The sequence below is a fragment of the Notamacropus eugenii genome, chromosome 5 (assembly GCF_028372415.1).
Source record: "Notamacropus eugenii isolate mMacEug1 chromosome 5, mMacEug1.pri_v2, whole genome shotgun sequence".
In the NCBI taxonomy this organism is placed as follows: Eukaryota; Metazoa; Chordata; class Mammalia; order Diprotodontia; family Macropodidae; genus Notamacropus; species Notamacropus eugenii.
The window spans coordinates 77959432-77981650 of NC_092876.1; the positions used below are offsets into that span (position 1 = coordinate 77959432).

General features: G+C 48.6%; 1 protein-coding gene across 4 annotated transcripts in view; it reads left to right on the plus strand.

The window, feature by feature from the left end:
• The first annotated feature begins 374 nt into the window (after positions 1-374).
• Positions 375-22219, plus strand: part of SPOCD1 (SPOC domain containing 1) — a 45404-nt gene continuing 23559 nt past the window's right edge. For 2 of the 4 annotated variants that reach the window (XM_072609885.1, XM_072609886.1), the window contains exons 1-2: positions 375-448; positions 1425-3274. In XM_072609885.1, coding sequence (XP_072465986.1) covers positions 1478-3274 — 1797 coding nt within the window. In that variant the 5' untranslated portion in view covers positions 375-448; positions 1425-1477. Of the gene's footprint in view, positions 449-1424; positions 3275-20488; positions 20543-22219 lie in introns of all 4 variants that reach the window. The other 2 variants (XM_072609883.1, XM_072609884.1) reach the window with 2 other exon arrangements.

Consider the following 22219-nt stretch of genomic DNA (forward strand, 5'->3'; position numbering starts at 1 on the left):
CCCTTCACAGAGGACCGTCCTCTCTTCTCTCTCCCCCCGCCCAGGTGCCTCCTCTCTTCCTGTACCCACCCCCACCTTACAGGTGACTCCTCCCCGTTTTGCCTTCCCCCCCACTGCACAGTTTGTCCCTCTCCTACTTGTCGCCCCCCACTCAAAAGAGATTTTTCCCAATACTGTTCCCCTCTATCATATCCTTAGCCCTTAACCCTATAAACTCCCTCATACCCTGCTGTCTCCGCTCAGCCCCACACTGTCCCCCTCTCCCCGCCTGCCTGGGGCTCTGGGTCACGTGCTCCCTGACTCCCCTCGGTTCTGGGGAGGGGGCTGCACAGCACGGGAAGGGCGGGGCGGTTCCTGGATGGCACGAGGGGAGGGGGAGGGGGCGGGGCCGCAGAGAGTCCGTTGGGCGCTGGCCGAAGGAGAGGTGCGGGGAGGGACCGCTCCGCAAGTAAGGGGCACTGCAGGGGTTTAAGAGCGATTTGGGGATTCTGGTGCTTGGGTGCGGTCAGCCCCGGGGGTCCCCCTCCTGCAGAGAGGGTGTGGCTGGTCAGTTACTTAGAGGAGAGAAGGTGGGACGGATCAGCAGAGAGGGGGTGTGGCTGGTCAGTTACTTAGGCACAGAGGATGCCCCTGATGTTCGGGGAGAAGGTGGGACTGGTCAGCAGGGGGAGGGTGTGGCTGGTCAGCAGCGGGAAGATGGGACTGACTGGTCAGTTACTGAAAGAGGTATGGCCGACTGATCACTTAGCAAAGAGAGGCTGTAACTGGTCAGGCGGCAGTGAGATGTGACCATCAGTTATCTGATGATGTGACTGGGGTGGTTAGCTTGTGGTCCACCAGGTAAGGAACCTGGGTCTTGCTGGTCCACCGGGCCCTCTAGTGGAGAGAGGTTCATACTGGGCTGCCCACGGTTGGTTTTCTAGGGTAGATAGTGCGTCAGGAGGGGTCAGTTCTGGGTCCTTTTAGGGCAGAGGGAGGGCAGAGGGACGTCCCTGGTTAGTGTTGAGCATGCCCGGACCAGGATTGTTGGAGGAAAGAGAGAAATATTACTGCTCGAATTTTGGTTCAGAATGGAGGCAGATAATGTCATGTCTAGATGTAGCAGTATAAAAAGTCTGCTTCCAGAATCAGAGAGGCAACATGCCTGCAGTATACAGTTCATGAATAGTTCAGGATTTGGGAGTCAAGAGAACAGACCATAAGCAAGTCACTTCATCCCTTTGTGCCTCGTTTTCCTTCTCTGTAAAATAAGGGAGTTGGACTCCTTGTTCTCTGAGGTCTCTTCTAGCTCTATCTCTCGGGATCCCGTATCCATAACTGTGTACTGAAGGACCCCAGAGGTCTAGGTTTTTCCAGGAAAGTTCTTTCTAGGACTGGTTTGGTGCCATTAAGTTGATAACATCTCTCTCTCTCTCCCTTGGCAGCTCTCCCTGCATCTTCATGATCTCCCTGCATCCTGCCTGGCTGGCCGATAGGCATGTCGAGAGATGGGGAAGAAGATGCCTTCTGTCCCAAGGATGTCCTGCTCTATTCCCCTGACGGTGGCCCCTTTGTGGAGGAGACAGAGCGGGGCGGCTCTATGTTGAGTTGGACTTGGGAACAGAGCACAACCTCCTCTCAGTGGAGCCTGGAGTCTGAAGCCAGCAGGAGCACGCCCCCCAGAATGGAGTCTCAGGATGACAGTGACCCAGCCAAGAAAGCCCTTCAGGAGTCACAGATGGCAGGTGGAGGTACAGGTTCTGAGGCCTGTGTTCTGGGCCCAGACCAACAGGCTCAGGAGGAGGGCAAGGATTCACTGCTGCTACCGGATCTTCACAAACAGCCTCCTCTTGCGCCAATGGAGAAAAAAGCAAAGTTCTTAGAAAAGCTTCATGTGGCTTTACACGATATCTTAGCAGAAAACTGGGCTAAGAAGCTTAGCCACATGGCCCAAAGCATGGGGCCCACAAGAAAGGGAGAGAGATTGGTGGAAGCTGAGAGCTGCCCTGACCTCCAGGAGATCCCTGGAGAAGAGCTGCCTGGGGAGAGGAGTCCTCCAGGAACTGACCAAAGATCCCCCATCAGCCATTTGGAGAACTCCCCTGAAATGAGATGGCTCACCCCAGTGGCCTTTCCTGAGTGCCTCTCGGAGGTGTGTGAACAGGGCATCTTCTCTCGCTTGGCCCTGGGGCAGGACAGCTGTGTGGATAGTTCTCTGAATGCTTGTGAGGTGGCAAAGGAAGGAGAAAAGGTGAAGAGACAACAGCCTGACGTCTCCTCTCCTTCCCCTAGCTTAGCCCTGGAGAGAAGAAACAAGAAAAGCAGGCTGTCGACCAACTTCAGAGAGGTGAGGAAGAGGAGGAACCCCAGGGAAGAAGTATCGTGGAGGAGAAATGAAAGAGGCCAAGACTATCGGGGCCCTGCCCAGAGTGCAGCTGGGACAGACCCTAAGCCTCCAGGAAGCCCCTCTCTGAAGAGCAGTCGGGAGACTTGTGAAGGAATGGGAAGTGTTGCTGGGAGCTCCCTAACTGTTAAAAAAGAGCCTAAGCTAAGAGGGAAGGCCCAGCAATGGACCTGCCCGCAGAGAGCCCTCCCCACCTATCCTGCCTCCTTTTCTTCAAGTGGCCCCTCTGAGCCTCTCTTGCCCAAAGGGGCTGGCAGTGGGGGATCTGGGTGTCGGAAAGGTGTAGTGGCTGCTACTTCAGCTTCAGAGGCCCTGGTTCCTCCTGGGAGGCCAGCCATACCCAGTGTAATACCAATCTCTAAGACTTCCTGGAAAAGTCCTGACCGGTGCCCACCAGCTGCCCCCTGGAATCCCCTGACTTTTACTTCATCCTCTAGATCATCAGGGGAAGTCTCTACAGAAGAAGAAAGTCTTGATTTTGCTACGGTGCCAAAGGCCGTCACTGGGGATGATGGTGCTGACCTCTCAGATGTTACCGAGGAGCTGGAATCTGCTGTTGGCAAAGGTGTTACGGGTGCCTCTGATGCCAACAGGCAAGCCATTCTAGGATCGCTTGCTAGGCCTCAAGGGTTCTCCTCCACGAACCAGCCCCTTGGCCAGGCTGGCCAGGATTTGCCATTAGCCAAGTCTTCCTCAAAGGGACCTGTGGCCAGTGGAGCCAGCTTGGACCCTGAGGCAGCTGAGACATCTAAGAGACCCTCTAGACATCGTCGGAATAGCTCCAGAGCTAGAGAGAAGCTGAGGAAGGCCCGGGAATGGGTCAGGAATGGAGGATCCAGACTGGAGAATGTGGGAGGTCAGGAACCAGCCAGAGGAGGCAGGAGCAGAGAGGTATGTTTGCTCTCAATGTTTGTGAGCCCTTACAAATGATGGAGCCCCAGCCTAGGTGAGGAGGAGGATGACAATCATTGTAGCTCATGTTTCTGTTGTGTTTTAAGACTGTTAAAGCACTTGTCTCCCCCAAACCCTGGGAGGTAGATATTGTGGGGGTGCTTGTGCTCAGATGACAGATGAGGGAGTGGGCTCCGAGGGGCAGTCACCTGCCAGGGGTCTGACAGCTGGGTGATGAAGCTGACTTCTAAGGCTGGGGCCTGTGGCCTACTGCTCGATGCTGGGTGGAATGATGTTCTCCCCAAACAGTTATAGAGCATTTTATGGTTGCAAAATAGCAGACTCAGGACTCAAACTCACTTCAAATCCAGTGGTCCCTCCATGACAGGATCCAGGCCTCTTTTGGGCTGCACCTCTATTTTCACTTTCTTCTCATTCTCAGGCTTTTTCTTTCTTCTGGAAAGAGAGATCCTTGACCAGGATCCTTCCCAAATACTCTGCTGAGTCAGATGGCAGCCTCAGAGGTGTCCTTCCCCTGCCTGCTGCTGCTCCCTCCCCATATTGGGGCAAGGCAGGCCATCTCCACCCCTCTGAGACCAGAGGGCCCTCCCAGGTCTTGGGTTCAAACCCTGGCCCTTCTGCTTTGCTGTCTGGGTGACCCTGGCTAAGTCACGTATCCCCTCAGTAAAACTAAGGTTAGATTTGACCTTGAATATCATCTCCTGCTTAAGTCTTCCTTCCACGTCTACCTTCCCTGGTTGGGAAGCTTTGCTGTTGTTGATGTGCCAGAATGGTTTGGCAGACAGGATACCCTGGGTGCCCCTTCCCCTCCTCAGCACACACCTTGATAGCCACAGCCACCCCACCCCCCCACCCCTGCCCCAAACTACTGAGTCCCAGCCCCTGCTTCCTCTGGAGCTATCAGTTGGTCTAGGGTGGGAATGAGTTATGCGGGGAGGCATATGGAAGCCTTCCAAGGAAGCTGTGGAAAGCCAGAGCTTGAGTATCTAGCAAGTTTAACCAGGAGCCCCAGCTGTTTTGGGGTCTCTACCAGAGAAAGGATGGTGGCTAGTCACAGTCCATACTACTCGAGTAAGCAAGTAAGTGTGGGGTGAGAAACAGGCCTGAGCATGGAGGCGGTCAAAGAGTTGACTTGGGGCCTGAGGATGGACAGCTCAGAGGACAGCCTTAGCTGAGGGATAGGGCCTGCCCAGGGGCCTGAAGATTACTGCTCTCTGTTGCTGAACTACGCCTCAGGATGCCAAGCTACCTCTGTGGTTGTACACAGAGGAGGGAGGAGGGGGGTGTTCTGTCCGTCTGGGCTTCGAGCTTGGCCTCTTGCTCCGTAAAACACTGTGGACTTGTAGTTAGGAGGGAACTGGGTTCAGATCCTGATTTGGTCCGTATTAATTCTGAGACCTGGGCAAGTGATTTCCTCACTCAGAGCCTCACCAGAACAACAAAGTATGTTTCGAGAGGTATAAGGCATATCTCAGTCAGGGCTACCACTCCTGGTCATTCTGTGAATTGAGCCTTGATCAGAATGAATGACAGCTGGCCTCAGGGCTCTGCCCCCCTTCCCCATCTTATAACTGAGCTAGAGTATGCCCTCTGTCACCGTGAGTGCAGAGTGGAGAGAGCCCTAGGCTTTGAGTTCCAATCCCAACTTCAGCACTATCACTTGAGTGACTTTGCTGCTCTAGATCTCAGTTTTCCCTTCTGTAAAATGAGTACCAATAATCTTTGCACTGCCCACCTCCCTGAACAGTTGTGAGGAGTGTGCCTTGTGCCCCTTAAAGTGCCTCAGGGATGAGAGATGTGACTTGTTTTTATTGGTCCTTACTGGCCTGGGAACAAGGATGGTGCCTGCTCCAGCCAGACAGGAGCTTCAGCATCAGCTGAAATCTGCTAGCAGCCAGCTCTGTCCTTGACAACAGAAAAACAGGATGGCTTCCCCCAAACAATCCGTTCCCATGGCAACTGAGCCTTGCTGTTCCTGCGTGGAGCTAAAGCCAGGTTCCAGAAGGGACTGTGGGGCAGGACGGACTAGTGGGAGCATGACAGTCTGGGGGCAGTGGGCACAAGGGGCCAGGCAGGGCCTCCTGGCTCGGCCAGGTCTTGTGTAGGTGGCTCTCCTTCCTTGCTGGTCTCTCTACCCTTCACTACAGATTGACCCCCAAACACTGTTGTACAGATCCATATCCATCATACACTCCAGGGCCTAGGGCCAAAGGCCCACATGATGTGTAGGGGCAAAAGACTGTGCTCCAATAGAAAAAGTCTGAGGAAGGACTCTGATCAATCAGGGGTAAGGGGTATACTCTGAACCTGACAGATGTGAAGAAAAGGGGGAGTCACAGGCCAGTGTAGGTGGAGAAAGGCCCCTCTCCAGCTTGGGGGGGCCAGTCATTTCCACGCTTAATCTTGGTGTATGTGGGGAAAACTCATCCTAATGGAATCAGCCATGTCCCTGTATTTCGCAAGTTGTGTTTGGTTTGGTTTGGTTTGTTGTTTTCTGGGAAAAGGTGTTAGGGTAGGAGGGAGGCACAGGCAGCACCATGCTGAGTGGGTTCACACGGCTGCTGAGAGCCCAGCTTCTCTATTTAGGAAAAACCGATTGTTCTGACGTGTGTAATTGTTGGGCTCTCTTTTGGCATTTGCCAACATGGCTGATGCCCCTTTCTTGTGTGTGCACCTGCCTCAGTTTCCCATCTCTTCTTCCCTTTTCGATTCCCTCCCCATCTCTTTCCCTTTAGCCTTTGCGGTGTTATCTTCGGCATGAGTGAGGGAAAACACCCCCAGGCTAGCTAGCACCCAGAGGGGCAGAATTTCCACTGGTTTCTGCTTTGAAACAGAAAATTTGGCCTGGAGACCTTCAGCAAGGCCATAAGCACAGGGAAATCAAAGACAGCATCCTCAGTCAGACCAGTGGTTTAACCAGCCCACGATTCTGGCTTAGAAACCACAAAAGGCATTGTGGGAAGGTCTGCCTGTTTCCTAGGACCTCAAAGGCAAAGGAGTGCTTGCCACACATCTCTGGTTTCCCTTATTACAGTCTCCTCACTGATCTTGCTTCCAAGCTCCTCTGTCTTCCATCCATCCACGAATTACCTGAATAATCTTCTTAGTGCCATTCTAGTCATGTCACCTCCCCTCCAAATAAAACCTTCATTGACTCCCCTTTGCCCACTGAATACAGGATCAACTCATCTTTCTGGCATTCAAGCTTTTCACAATCTGGCTTCAGACTGACATTGCTCTGCTGCCATGAAATAGAACTCTTGACCATCTTTACCATTCCTTGTTCTCCTCTTCCATTTCCAGGTATGTGTTCTCATCCCCATCCCCTCCTCCCATGCCTGGAATGTTCTCCCCATTCCCATCTTTGCCCATTGAAGATGCTCTCTTCAAGGCCCCCTCCTGTGACACCTCCTCTATGAAGTCTTCTCTGCCTCATCAGATGAGAAGAATCTTTCACTTCTTGTATTTTTCCTAACATCATCATATATGTACATGTCACATTCACCCATGTGATCATAAGTTTTTTGACATCAGGATCTATGAAAGATAGAAAGAAAAGTCATCTTAATATTGCCAGCACAGAGCAAAGGATCCTTCTGGTACATAAGAGGTATTTCATGTATTGAATATAAATGTTTTGAATTGAATTGTGGTTCTGTCCTCCATGACGTTATCTGAACCCTTTTTAGATCACCTTAGACTCAAGAGTTTCTAACCTGAAGAGTCTCTGAGCCTGTGACTGATTTTTAACTTAGTAGGTAGAGATTATGTGCCCTGGTCATACATATGAAGAGTAGTCCCATCTATTTATGTCTTCTATGTAAAGGTAGATCTTCATTTGGTGGGGAGGGGAGAGAAAAGAAAACATTTGAGGGAAAATCAATGGAGGGAGAAAAAGAAGTGATTGTGTCATGGGAAGATATTAGGAGGAGGAAATAGATAAATTTGACAGACAAATGTGGAAGGTAGGGAAGCAAGGGAGTATGGTGGTAACGGGAGACTTCAGATTTCTTGGTTTCTGCTTGAAGGACTCTCTCTGGCCACAACAGAGAAGTTAGTACATTCCTGGCTTGTTGTCTTGATAATTTCATCCTTTCAAAGATGCAGGAAATGCCAAGAGAAGCTGAAAATTGGATTCTGATTCTGAGCATTATGCATATTGCTGATCCACAAGAAAGATTGGTTGCTGAAGTTAAAATGATAGGCACTATGAAGAGACATGAGGGAGGAAAGGAGAACTGAGGATGGGCTTGAATTGGGGAGAACAGCTTTCAGAGACTTCAGAGGAAGGAACAGAGCCCACGACTTGTCCTTTTATGGGGAAGGCAGCCCAGGAGGCTGGGAAGTACTCAAGAATGACATTCTGAAGCTACAAACAAATGATTTTAAAGAGGAAAATGGCCAAAGGGACCAAAACGTGGGTGTGCAAGGAGCTCACTGGGCAAGTTAGATTTTTAAAAAGTCTTTTAAAAAGATGTCTGCTAGATGGAAAAAGGAGCAGGTGACTAAAGGTGAATACCAAGGTGTTAGGCAATTTCATACCGGGAATGAACTGAGACTGGTGATAAAAGCTGAGGACAGCCCACAAAAAGGTCTTTTCCCCTATGCTAGGCAAAACAGGGGTATCCCAAAAGAGAAAAGCTCCCTGCTCAGGATGGATGGGATGGCAATAATGGGCAGTAGGGAGAAGAAAGGACCACTAAATTCTTGCTTCTGTTTTCTCTGCCAAGAAGACTTATCACTGCCTTGGAGAAGAAGGAACAGACTGTCAGGGGTGGGGAACCTGTAGCCTCAAGGTCGCATGTGGCCCTCTATGTCCTCAAGTGTGGCCCTTTGACTGAAGTTCAGATTTCATCAAAGGGTTGCACTTGAGGACCTAGAGGGCCATTTGTGGCCTCGAGGCTGGAAGTTCCCCTCCCCTAGGTTAGGAGATAAAAAGCACCAAGCTCCCTTTGCCAACATACTGAGAGAACTGCCAGGCATGATGACTGAGTCAGTGTTGCTGACCTTGAAAAGACTGGAGAACAGAACAGTTACTACAGGACTGGAGAGGCACAAATGCCCCACTTTTCACCATAAGGAAAGTGAGTGGCATTTCCCAGCTGTGGGGAGGTGAGCTTGTGATTAAACGTGATTAAAGGGAACATTTGGAATGATCATTAAGAGCACAGTTCCATCAAGAGTAAATCATGCTAGACTACTCCATTACCCAGAATGTTCTAGAGTTTAGTTGACCTTAAAGCACTTTTTTCAGACTCTCTCATGCTGTCCTTGTGGAAAAGAGATAACACTGTAGACTAGTTGATAGCACAGTTGCCTGGCTTCAGAACTGCTTGAAGGGCCAGACCCAAAGAGTCTGGTTCCATGTCAGTTTGAGAGGAGTCCTGGGCTTAGCTCTGTGCCACTCACCATTTTTATCAATGACTTAGATGAAGCCATAGATGGCATACTTATCAAATGTGCATGTAACACAGAATTGAAAAGGACACCTAAGATATTGAGTGACAAAGTCTATATCCATAAGGATCTTGGCAAGCTGGATTGAATAAGATAAAATGTAATAGGGATAAACGTAAAGTCTTAGGTGTGGATTCAAAAAATCAATTTCATAAGCACAAAATTGGGGAAATGTGGCCAGATGAGAAAGATTTAGGTCTAGGGAACTTTAGTGGACCTCAATATCAAAAGCATAACTTGGAAAAAAAGTGTAACCTTTGGCCAGATTAAGTGAGGGATGGCTTCCAGGACAGGAAATGGTCACCGTGTATTCTTTGCTCAGACCACATCCTTAACACTGTGTTTAGTTGGGGATACCATTGTTTTAGGAACTGACCAATTAGAGGGCAACCAGAGGAAAGATGGGGGAGTTGACAGGAGTATATGAAACAATTAGAGAATCTACAAGCTAACCTAAGATGACATATTATAGTGTTTCGGGGTTAGAGTTGGAATTAGGGTTAGGGAAACCAAACTGTTCCTAACAACTCCCATTTCCATAGTGCTTTAAAGGCTTACAGAACTTTCCTTACTATTACCCCTTTGAGGTTGGAAGTATAAGTTTTTAAAAATCTTCATTTTATAGATAAAAATAAGGCTTTACTTATCCAAGGTCACATAGCTAGTGAGGGTCAGAGAAGGGTTTTAAAGGTCTTTCTTGCTCTCCAAATCTGTTCCTTTTTTCTCTCTTTAAAAAGATCTGGATGTGTTCGTAACACACTCATTTTTTATCTATATTCTTCCTTCCTAACACTCCCCCCCCCCAAAAAAAAATTCCTCTTTTGGAACAAAAAGCTATTAAGCTAAACCAACTAATATGGCTACTGTGTCTATCTACGTGTGCTACATCCAGCATCCACAGCTGCCTGACCCCTTGATTCAGTATTGGTCATTGCCTTCATTTCAAATTCAGTTACATTTTCAGATTGTTTTTATTTACTTGCTATGTATGTTGCTCTTCTGGAGTTGCTTGCTGTTCTCTGCATCAGTTTATACAAATTTTCCCAAGCTTCTCAGAATTCCTCATAGTCACCAATTCTTATGGTACAGCAATAGTCCATTATGTAAATGCACCATGACTTGTTCAACCCTTCCCCAGCTAATGGTTCTGATTTTCTTTGCAGTTGTTCTCAGTGACAAAAGTTGCCCCCTATTCCCAATGTGAGCTGCAAGCAGAGGCTCCAGAGGGACTCTAGTGCTGTTTCCCCCACACTGTGCTCAGGAAAGGCTTCATGGATGATGTGGAACTTAAGTTATCAATCAATCAGCTAGTATTTACTTAGTACTCGCTAGTCTTCGAGGTTTGTCTGGGTATAGTGAGGAAAGCATTCCAGCCCAGGGAACAGCATGGTCCTATACTGGGCACAGAGGTAGATAATAAACAGAGGTGTTTATGGTAGTCAGGGAGGTGTGAGCTGATGGAGTGTGTGAATGTCCTGAACCTCTTTGGTAGTCTAGTGAAGCCTATGGGCCTCTTCTCTAAATGCAGAAAATAAAATAGAAAAAAGGAAATTAATCATATTGACATATACTTACCAAAATATTTTTTGAAAGTTCATATTAAGAACATCTGGAGTAGATAGTGAGGAATCTGCCTTTTTTTTAGATCAATAAATTTACTTGTAGTTTTCAACATTCACTTTTTTATAATATTTTGAGTTCTAAAATTTTCCCCATCCCTCCCCCTCCCCAAGGCTGCATGCTATATATATATAGGCACTATGTATAGTGCTTATTATGTACCAGGGACTCTTCTAAATGCTTTACAATTATCTCCTTTGATCCTTGTAAACCCCTGGGAGGTAGGTGTTATTATTGGGCCTGCGTTCAAATTTCACCTCTGATGCTTACCCTTCTGTGACTTTTGGGCTTAACGCCTTTGAACCCCAGTTTTTGTATCTTTAAAATGGGAATATTAATCTTTGCCCTGCTTGCTTCACAGAATTGTGGAAAAGGTACTGAGTAGAACTTATGGTACCATAGAAACAGTTCTTTAGTACTGACATGGATATATGATCTCATTCTCAGTCAAGCCCTCTCCCATAAACACTGTCCTTGAATACCTCACCGGGAATGGAGGTGACACCTTGGCTTCTTGGAGGTCATGCCAAGCAGAGCAAATGTCATGGCAGCCCCAGCAAACTATGGAAAGTGTTGAGGCTGTGGTCCAGCCATTGACTGCCTTCTGAAGACTCATCAGTCAGCTCAATTTTTCAGCCACAGCCGTGCTCAGCTCAATCTATAAACTTTAGTAGATGCTTCCTTTGTACCAGGGACTGTGCCAAGGGTTGAAGATACAAAGAAAGACAAAAACAGTCTCTGCCTTCAAGGAAATGACATTTTGGTGGGAGAGACAGCATGTCCATAACCAAGTACAAGATAATATAGAGTAGGAGGAAGGTGTCTAAGCAGGGCAAGCATGAGCAGTTGGGCATACCAGGAAGGACCCGCCCCCCCCCATTGAAGGTGCCTCTTGAGCTGCGTCTTACAGGAAGGCTGGAATTCTAAGAGGCAGGAGGAGCAAGTTCCAGGCATGGGGTATGATAACCCACGTCAGAAAGGGACTGTGACCTGCACTGCTACCCCCCCACACCAAGGAAACAACTGACTTTCAAAGGATTGTGAGCCCCTTCTCTGGTCTGGAATGATCTGAGATAGAAACAGAAGTGAAAGAGAGAGTAGAGGCCAGGCTTTGGGCATCCTCTTCCTATAGTGAGAGAAAAGCAATGTTAGCTGGGTATCTAAGGTAGCTGGTTTTTTTAAGAGGAGGAAGCTTGAGGGCCTCAAGTTGTGGGTTAGAGGTCAAAGAATCCTGAATGATAAAAGTCCTGCAAGCCAAGGCAGAGATGGGGCCAGGGCCCTGGGATAGTGACAGGTCCAGTCCTGGGTCTCTCCCAGGATCAGTTAGGTAATGCTTTAAGGAAGTCAGGCTACAAGGAGAGAAGGGAGAAGGGGAAGGAATTCTAGCTTGAAGCAATAACCTGAGCAGGCGAAGGCACAGACCCAGCGGTGTCTGGCTAATGAGGAAGCTGACTATGGAGGAGTCAGGGATTAATGAGATAGGAGATTGTCTAGGGCTGGGATGGCAAGGAGAGAGGAGAGTCATTGACGGAGGGCCATGAGTGCCAGGCTAAGGAGATCAGGGAAGGTGTTAAAACGGGGGCAGATTATGATGAACACGCAATAGGAGAAACATTATTTGGGCAGCAGTAATCTGGATTGGCTGCAACGGGAGAGAGCCGACACAGGGAGACCGTTTGCCAGTAAGGTTTCTGATAAGAACAAACCAGAGTCTCCTCTCCATTGTTCTCCCTTTCCTGGGTCTGCCCTCCCTGGTCTGGTATCCTTGCCCTGTACGTTGAGAGCTGGCAGATGCTGCCCTCTGTCTCATCCTGCTTCGAGCACAAGGGAGGAAGCCTGGGGGAACAGAAAAGAGTGGCTCCAGTCCTTCTAATTTGCTCTGTGCTCTCAGTTAGTCATACTCCCCGGTGAGATTACAGTCTTTCTTTGTAAAATGATAGGATGAGGCTAGTTGGTCTCTCTCATTCTTGTTAACTCTGACATTTGGTGTTGTCAGGTCCCATCCAGAGGTGACATTTGGTATTCTGACATTCTCCCACCTCTGACACTCCATCTTCTAATGCCCTCTCATCTCTGACATTCTATGTTCCATCTGTGACATTCCATGCTCTCCTATCTCTAAGATTCAGTGTTCCAGGTCTGACATTTGGTATTCTAATGCCCTCCCATCTCTGACATTCTGTGTTCTAGTTTTGACATTCCTTGTTCTAATGCTCTCCTATCTCTGACATTCTGTGTTCTAGTTCTGAGATTCCATGTTCTATTGCCCTCTCACCTCTGATATTCTGTGTTCTCAGGTCCTTTCTAGCTCTGATATTCCAATGTTCTGTTTCCTTCTTGTGGACTGGACCTGTAGTTTCATGGGTCTAGGGAACTTGGAGTGGGGAAGACCCCTCCATCACTACCATGTAACTACCTGTCCGGGTTGTGACTTGCCCAGAGTCATGGGGCCTGGGTGTGTCAGAGATAGGACTGGAAGGCAAGTCCTTTCTGTGCTCGCTTTTCTGCTGCCTCTTCACAGAACATTTTCAAGTTCTAATGCTCTGTGTTTTAATTCTCAGCATTGTGTGCTTTAGTAGTTTATGTCACCAAGTGCTAAGGTTTGGTGAGTCTGTGAGCACTCTCAGATTCCATCAGCAGGAAGGGCAGGGAACTGGGATGATATTAGTCCATCTACTGGTTTTTTTCCAGTCAGTTTTTTATCAGTCAGAGGCTGATACATTTTTGGTGTAGAACGAGCAACGTTCATACATCTTTCTAAGCTGATTTATCTGTGAGAGGTCTTCTTATCGATGGCAAGATGCTTATTGTCTCTGCAGAGTAAAGCTGTTTGCTGTCACAAAGGAGTGATGGCGGGCAGCACGGATGGCAGGGAAGAAGTGGCCTAACTTGGGGGGCTTTGGCAAGACAGTCCTCAGGGGCTTGCTTCAGGGAAGGCACCACACACCCTTTGTCCTTTGCTAGGTGATGGAACTGAGCTCGGGGACAGGGGGAGGGGGGGACACGACAGTGTCAGGCTTGAGGTGGGAAGGGAAGACTTACGCATTCCAGAGGAGCCCTGCTTGTTTGTCCTCACATTTTAGCAGCAATAACAGATGCAGTAACACACTTGATGGGATGATGAGGAAACTGCCTGAAAAGTGGAGAAATTTGGCTTGTAACAGCTCATTACAAAATTTTCTCCTCCCACAGGCTCCTTCAGTGAATTCTGAAAGAAGATAAATTGACTCAGAGGGAAGCAAAATGTAGTCACTTCTTGGTTCTCTCTTGGAGGATTATCTTCTTTAGCTGTTGGGGCTGTTGAGACTCCGTCCACCTCCGTGTCCCCTCCACAATATGAAATTTGGAGTCAGAATCTTGATTTGAATCTTGGTTTCGTTGTACTCCCTGTAGGATTTTGGTCAAATCACTTAATCTCTCTGGGCCTCAGTTTCCTCCTCTGTAAAGTCTCTAAATGCTACAATGCTGTATGTGTGTCACTTGTCATACTCATCTGTTGGGATTTTCCTTGTTCCTGGCCTCTCCTTCCATTATGCCTCAGCACACAATGACATCTCTCTTGGTGCTAGTCACTGACCCCCAGTGCTGCATCACCACGTAGAAGTGACCCCAGGCTCCCACAAGCTGGGGGCCCCAAGGGTCATGTGAGCTTTAGAATGTCCTGCTGGGTTAGAAAGGTTTCCAATATAGACGTAATGACAGGCACACAGTCTATCATCTGAGAACCACAGGCCAGGGGGACCTGAAGAAAAGGGAGAGAACAAATGAGGAAGGGCAGAAGGAGGAGGCAGCCTTGGATGGAGGAAGAGGAGAAGGCAGCTGTCAAGCCAAGCCATGGAGCAGCAGTCAGCAGCACAGGGGGCTCTTGGGGGCAGGGCTGACCATCTCAATGCCTGCGAGACTGGAGGCAGGAGGAGACAGCCTGTGGCCTAAGCGAGGCTAGGTGGTCTTTATATTCAAGCTGGCCTCCCTGCTTGGGGCTCAAGGAACTTATCACCCAAGCAAGGTTTCTCAGGGAGAATGGAGCATTCCACAAGACAGTAGACAATAAAAAGGCAGAGAACCCTGGCCTTTGTCAGGAAGTCACAGAGGGGAGACGGGAATGGAGAGGACAGAGACAAAAAGGTGCCCCAGAGAAAACGTGACAGCTGGGTTGTAGAGGGGATTCTGGGTCAGCGATGGCTCAGACCAGATCAACGACAGCAGGCATTTATTAATCACCAACTGCATGCCAGACACTGGACTAGGCACAGGGGATACAAAGACAAAACTGTAAGTCTCTTCTTTTAAGGAGCTGATGTTCTGCAGTGGGGAGAGATGGTCTGTACAGAGATGTCTGTAGAGGATATGCAGAACCAATACAAGATGGGTTGGGAAGAAAGCCCAGACTCGCAGTTGAGAGGACCAGCTTCTTGTAGAAGACGGAGCTTGAGCTGGATCTTGAAAGAAGGGAAGGGACAATGGAGCACATTCTGGATTTGAGGGATGGTTAGTGCAAAGGCCCAGAGATGGGAGCAGAAGCAGGCAGAGGCAGGCAGCAGCTCATAAGAAGGCTGGAACATGAGGCTACCTGGAGCATTTAGACTTGATCCTGGAGGCCATGGGAGTCATCAGTTTATTGATTAGGGGAATGACACGGTCAGATCTGTACTTAAGGAAAATCACTTTGGTGATTGTGTGGAGGATGGATTGGAGGGGGCAGAGACCCAAGGCAGGAAGATCCAATAGGAGATCCATGGGAGAGAGGTGAAGAGGGCCTGTTTCTGTGAGGGGAGAGGAGACAGATACAGGTGATGAGGAGAGAGAAATGACAAGATTTGGAAAATTACTGGATGGGATGAGGGAGAGAGAAGAGTGAAGACAAACATTAGGTTTAGGAACCTGGGAATCCAGAAGAATGGTGATGCCCTTGATGGAAAAAGGAAAGGACAGGAGAGGGTTGGACTTTGGGGGAAAGATCATCTGTCTTGGACGTGTTAAGTTTGAGATGTCTAGGGAACATCCAGTTGGAAAGGTCAGATAGAGAGTTGGTGATTCAGGACTGGAGCTCAGGGGAGCTACTGGCACTGGTATATAGCTCTGTGAGTCATCTCCCTGGAGATGATCATTTAAGGCCTGGGAGCTGATGAGAAGGAGTGTAGAGAAGAGAAGAGGTCCTGGTACAGAGTGCTGGAGAGCACCCCCACCTCCCCAGTGGATATGACCAGAGGAAGACCCAGCAAATGAGGGAGAGAAGGAAGCCCCAACTAAGAGGCTGGGAGGGAGTAGTGCAGGGTCAGGGGACACTGGGAAATGGTTAACCAGTTCTCTGAAAAAAAAAAAAAGAGTGTGAACAGCACACTTTTAAATTTAATCAGCGTCTTCTTCACTTAAATCTGGACAACCAAACCAAATCAAGGCCTGCTGGGGGCACTTGCTAATTTCTAAGTAAGTGCTCACCCTGAATATTGAACAATTGACCTGAGGCTATAGGAGCTGGGCCCAGCTCAGCCCTGGAGAACAGGGTGCCCAGAGAGGTCAAGAAGGACGACTGAAAGACCAGCAGAGTGAGCCCTTAATAGATTCTTGCTATCTTTGGGCCTCACATGGCCTCAGAGGTTTGGGGGACAGAGGCCAGCACAGGGCATAGAGGGCCCCCCAGTTTGACCATCAGGTAAATTATGGTTTTGGCTACAACTCATGGAACCGTCAAGCAGGATGTGGAAAGGGGATCCATGGGGCCTATGGGGCCATAGGATTAGGACCCGACAGGGACCTGAGAGTTTATTTAATCTCCTCCCTGCCCTTATAGTTTCTAAATGAGGAAATTGGTCCCTAGAGACATAAAGTGATTTTCCCAAGGTTGCGCCAAGAGTAAAGCGGGGCATTGAGATTTGATCCTGGGACACTTTGCAACACCCTGATCTGCCTGAGGATCTGCCCATACTTATGACATCATAGATGTTGTAAAGTCTTGTGATGTCAAATGGAGTGATGACCAATTGAGTGTGTTGGTGTATGTGTATGTGCACATGCACATAAAAATGTGTATATGTGTGTGGATATGGATGTGTATTGATGTGGTTGTGGGGAATCATAATATATTAAACCAGATAGAAACGATTTTTGGGTGATTTGCTGTTAGAATAGACTTTTTCTGGAGAGTTTTGAAATGAACATTCTAAAAGCCCAGGGGCCTCTGGCAGTGGGCACTGTGTTTGTATTCAGAGCTGTAGATCAGAGCAGAGGAAAGCAGAGACCCGAGGGCCCTGGAGGACAGACACTGCAGTGGCATGAGTAGGGGCAGGGGGTACCCTGTCGAGCCCCCCAACCCTTTCTGAGCCTCATTTTTCTCTCCTATAAAATGGGAGCTGTGTCTGCCCTCCCTTACCTCACAGGCCTGTTGTTGGAAACCATTTTGTCAGTGACTATAGAAATGTCAGTAATTTGGCTGTTGTTAAACCTACCTTTACAATCCAATCTGTGTTCCTTCTCACAGACTTCTCTAACTACCTCCCCCTCTCATTTGTCACTCTCCTCCCCTTTACTTCTTCTTCCCTGCCCCTGCCTTCTCTTCACTCCTTCCCTCTCCCTTTCCTCAGAGTACCATTTGTCTGTCTCCAAGGTCTGTTTCATATATGGGAGTGTATCATTATTTGATACCAGTCTGTGCTGGGTCCCTGCCTTCCCCTCCCAGAGGGCAGAGACTGACTCTTTAGAATTTTGTGTGACCTCCAGTGCCAAGGACTGGACCCAGCATGCCTTTGCATAATGGGATAGGGTGCTGACACGGACATTCAGCTGAATCTCAGTTAGAAGGATGCACAGTAACCAGCCATGGGTACAGGGTCTATGGAGCTGGGACGCCCCAGGCCTCTGACTCTAAACCTAGGTCTTGGTGCCCCCTTATCCCCCCCAGCTGCCTCTTATCAGAGTGCTTGAATGTCTCAGCTAAATGAATAGATTTCTCATCCAGTAGTTTTTGGAAAACGGGAGACGTTGTAATGCGCTTATAACACTTTGGGGTGAAGAAAGGCTCTTTGAAGGGCAGGAGGACAAATATGGCTCCTTCCTGACCAGAAATTCTTTGATTACTGAGCCAGGGAACACTTTCGGTTGAGCAGGCCTAGGGGAGGAGGGAGGCCGAGGCTGGCCAAGTTTGGCCCTGTCTCCCAACCTTCATCATGTCCCCCCTCCCTTGGAAATAGAAAATCTGGCTTCTATTCTGCGCTCACAGAGGCAGACTGGATTATGGGTAGAATCATACCAGTAGAAATTTATCTGGGATTATGGGAAATGTTCTCTAGACATGAATTTTCTAGAAACCATGTGCTGTAAAGAATAGAGCTGTTCTGGAAATTTGAGGATGAACTGGGGGTGAGGTTCACCAAGTCTAATTGTTCTGCCTCTTGGTGTGTCTTCTTTGTCACATGATGGGGACACAGGCAGTTAGATCCTTGTTATACCTGAAGCCCTGGGATTGGAACATTGCGAGCCTTCCAGGGATCTGAGTCCGCTAATTGACTGAGCATGAATCTGGGCTCAGTAGAACGGAGGTCTGGATTAGAACTGAGCCCATTGTACCACCAGGCCCACCATCCTTTAGATGAATTGTATGTAGTGGCTAATAAGAAACTCTAGCATTTGACCCTAAGAAAGGAAAGGAAAAGTGGATCTGGCCCAGGGTCCCTTTGTCTAGGACAAAGAGGAGAGATGGAAGAAATGAGCAGGGACCTGGGGGAGGTAGGAGGTGGTAAGGGAGATAGTCCTGGATTGAACTGAGAATCCCTCCTCTGCCATGTACTACTTACATGATCTTGGCTCAGTCACTTTGTGTCTCTGTGCCTCGCTTTCCTCTGATGTAAAATGAGAGAGATGTAGTAGATATTTCTGGTGTCCTTTCTAGCCCCTTCCAGACCCTAGGACCCAAAGGAGAGGCTCTTTGTGCCAGTTCCGAGCAGAGGAGAGGGTGCCTGGGGAGCTAATTGTGGGCTAGTGAGGCCTGAAGACTCTGGCCTAGATCCAGGCTTCCTTCAAACACCAAGTATTCTTTTTAATTTTAATCATGTTTGATGGAAATCTTTCTAATTGAATGTTACATACGCCTCTGCCCTCTTAGCTAAATAGGGTACCAAATGCTTTCTTGTGGTGTTCTCTGATTGTTTCCTGTGTTTGAGCCTAGCCTCGGCAAGACTGGAGCGGGTTCACATCGTGTTCTTCTTGTAGCAGAAGGAACACTTCCTTTGAGCCCCTGCTTTGATGCCCAGGTGACCTTGGGTGAATGACTTCAGCTTCCTTCTCTGTGAATAGACATATGCTGCTTGTGCTGCTTCCCAAAGCTGTGGTGAGAACAGCTCTGAGGCAAACCATGAAGGACCTCTGGTGTGGGCCAGCTGTCATTTGCATCCTCCCCAGCCCAGCAACATATTGGGCATATTGGAGGTACAGGATAAATACCCATCAATTGATTGATTGAATGTAAAATCGAGCTCAGAAAAAAAAATCTGAGTCTGTATATAGAAGCAAAAATCTGTCAGACAGATTAAACAGTGACAGCATGGCGAAAGCTAAGCTGCTTACACTGGGAAGGAAGGTAGATTGTTTAGTGAGACTGATGGGGTTCCTGTGACTGGGGATGGTAGTTGTCTCTAAAACCAGTAATGAGATAATAGCAGATTCATCTAAGCTGGGACAGACTTTGACTCCTCAGTGGGTCTGTGATCTCCTTGGAGGTCCCCCTGCCACCAGGGCAGATCACATGCCTTCTTATCCTGCTGGATGCTCATCCCTGGCTTCCTACCAATTCTCCATGGAGGAAGGTTTGTCCAATAGATGGATACTGTCCTCTGGTTCTCTGAATATTTCCTAGCTTCCAGGGCAGCCCTTGGGCTGTCCATCTATCATCCCTCACTGTTAATAAATGACTTGCCCACCTCTTCGTTTGGCAGTGCATGTTCTTGAAGATGTCTTCTGTTTCATTTTTCACATACAAGTAGTTTTGGTAACGTTACATATGAGATTCGTTACCTGAATTTCTGTCACGCCCACTTCCAATTTCAGTCAGAGTTAATGTAGATTTATTCAGGTATCTACTATATATGTTTATATAATATATATATGTATTTTATCCTTATGCCTCTGTGAAAAATAGGGATTTGTACTGGATTAAGGACTCCCTGTTCAACAAAAACCGCTGTAAAAACTGGGCAGCAGTATGGCAGAAATTAGGTTTAGACCAGCATCTCGCATCACGTGCCACATTAAGCTCCCAGCGGATATACGACCTCAATCTAAAAGAGGAGAAGGGGAGGAGATGATCTTCACAGCTGTGGATGGGGATGAAGTTTCTTGAACAGTCAAAGAATAGATTTGATCATTTAGAAGAAAAAGAAATAGAGGTAAAGATAAGGAGGTTTATGATCTTCTGAGATTTAAACAGCACAACCAAAGCTCCCAGACTCCCAAATGTGAAGTGGAGTAAGGGAAAATACTGATTCCCCCGTACCAGAAGCATTGTGGTAAGAGCCCTGGCTCACATCCAAATCCATATGACTTTGGGGAGATTCTTTCCCTTTACTTCACCAACTTGGGCCTCTGTTCGCTTGTCTGTGAATAGAGTTCTTTCCAGCTATTTTAACCTGATGACTGCTTATTCCAAAGTAGCAAAACCAATTCCCATATTTGTGGTGATTTTAAGCTTATGAAGTGATTTCTTCACAACCACCCTGTAGGAGAGATAGTGTGAGCATTATTGTCTCCATTTTACAGATGAGAAAACCGGGTCTAAAAGATATGAAATAACTTGTCTTTGTTCACTCAGCCTGTTAGGCCTGGAGCTAGGAGCTGAACGCTGGTTTCCATGTCCCTTCCCATCACACCATCGCTGCCTCCCTGTGCACACCTGCTCTTATACTGGAACCCTGAGACACTGTGATAGCTTCTTGTCTTTCCCCTGGACTGACCCCGGGGAAGCTGACAGCTGTCCTCCTGCTCCCAGCAGGCTCCAGGACTGGTCCTGGACTCTGCCCACAGGAGAGGGAGCGGTTCTGGGGCTGCCGTACTGGCCAGTCTGCTCTCCAGTGTCCACAACACGCCATCAGACAGAATTGTAATCTCTCTGTTCTCTATCTCTCCAAGGAGGAAGAGCGGACAGTGCCTCGCCTGCCAAATGGCGTGAAACTTGTGTGTTACGTAGGTTTCCCATTTTTGTTGTTTTCCCACTTTGTTCCATCCTTGGAGCACTGTTTGCACTCTGAGGGCACAGAACCATCGGGGCTTGTTTGGCTGCATGCTGGCTGTCCCCCTGAGGCCTTCTGGATCTTCCTGGGTCTCATCCCCTCTCTGGCACCTGGCACCTTTGGGACTCCTGATCCTTTTCTCTTCCCCTCCCCTCTGCCGGACCTCTGCTTTTCTCTTTTCTCCATCCTATCTAACCTAAGAATGACTGCTTTCCTAAGCGCTTCCTCTCTCTCTCCAGCTGCTCACTCTTTCCTCCTGCTCTTCTCTCATCCCACCATCCCCTCTATCCTCCCAGCACTTACAGTAATTACTCTTCATCCCTCCCCCCAAAGCTGATGGGAAGATTTTTGTGGGGTCATTGCCAGGCCTTAGGTTGGGAAACCAGAGGTAAGAACCCTTGGCCATTCCTGGGGAGGAGAGAGGGGAGAGGCAGGGAGCAGACACTCCGGCTGCTTTGTGGGTTTTCTTTGTACCCTGCAGCCTGCTGAAAGCTAGCCCTGCTCTGGGGGCTGGCTCTTTATCCCCCACCTTCCTCAGGCTGGGCTTGGGTGTCATAGCACCTTGCAGCTCACATGGGGTAGTGTGGAGGCAGAGCAGAAGTACCAGAGACAGAAGTGGGTGTTTTATTCTGGGGGACGTTACTTGAAAAATACCAGCTCTGCTTGCCCTAGATTTCCCCAAATACTCCATATAGACGTAGCTCAGACAGTCTGAAAATTCTCTCGGAGGCCCTTCAGAAAGCTGTCAGGGACTGTGAGAGATGTAGTACAGCAGGAAACCCCCCTTCCCCCCTCCCCCCGACTTGGAGTCACAGGCTACGGAGCTGAAGGAAGACTGTACACAATCGTCTCTGTACTTTACAGATGAGGACACTACATTCCAGAGAGAAGGGGGCTAGCTAGTTACCCAGCTTTTTTGGTGGTAGGACTGGGATCTGAACCCGTGGCTCCTGGCTCCAAATCCAGCGTTTTACCAGAGGACCAGGGCCCGGATGCCAGCTCTGCTATTTACTGACTGCGTGATCCTAGCCAAGTCCCTTTACATTGTTGGGTCTTAGTTTTACCATCTGTAAAATGTAGGGATTGAATTAGGTGGCCTCCGAGGTCCCTTCCAACTCTGACCCCTGGTGGTTCTGTCACACAAGTCTGATTTGTGCTCATCAGAAAAGACTGAAGTTAGACATTTGAAAGGGTTTCTCCCTCACAGGACTGACCCAGCATGGGTCCTGTAGGTGGGGCAGGGCTGTCCAAGATCTGGCTCAGGCCCCAGAGAAGCCCAGCTCCAGGGCTAGCTGCAAGATTTAGCAGAGGGACAGACACTATAGCTCAGTGATGCAACACCTCACACCCACAGGAGAGAACAGAGAAATCTCTTCTGAAGGGACTCCCAGCCTGATGGGGGACAGAGGAATCAGCAGAAGAGACAATTACAGGGACTTTCTCAGGACCAAGGGCTCTGGCCTTCAATGCCCAAGGCTCAGTAGGTTAAGGCAGGTGCCTGGGGTTGCACAGCCAGTGAGGGATCCTGGTGCTGGCTCTTTCTCCCCTGTGCCCTAGCTTGTTTTGGGTGGATGGAGAAGAGTGAATGAGACTACCTGACAGCTTAGGGAAGACCTCTAAGTATTTGGGT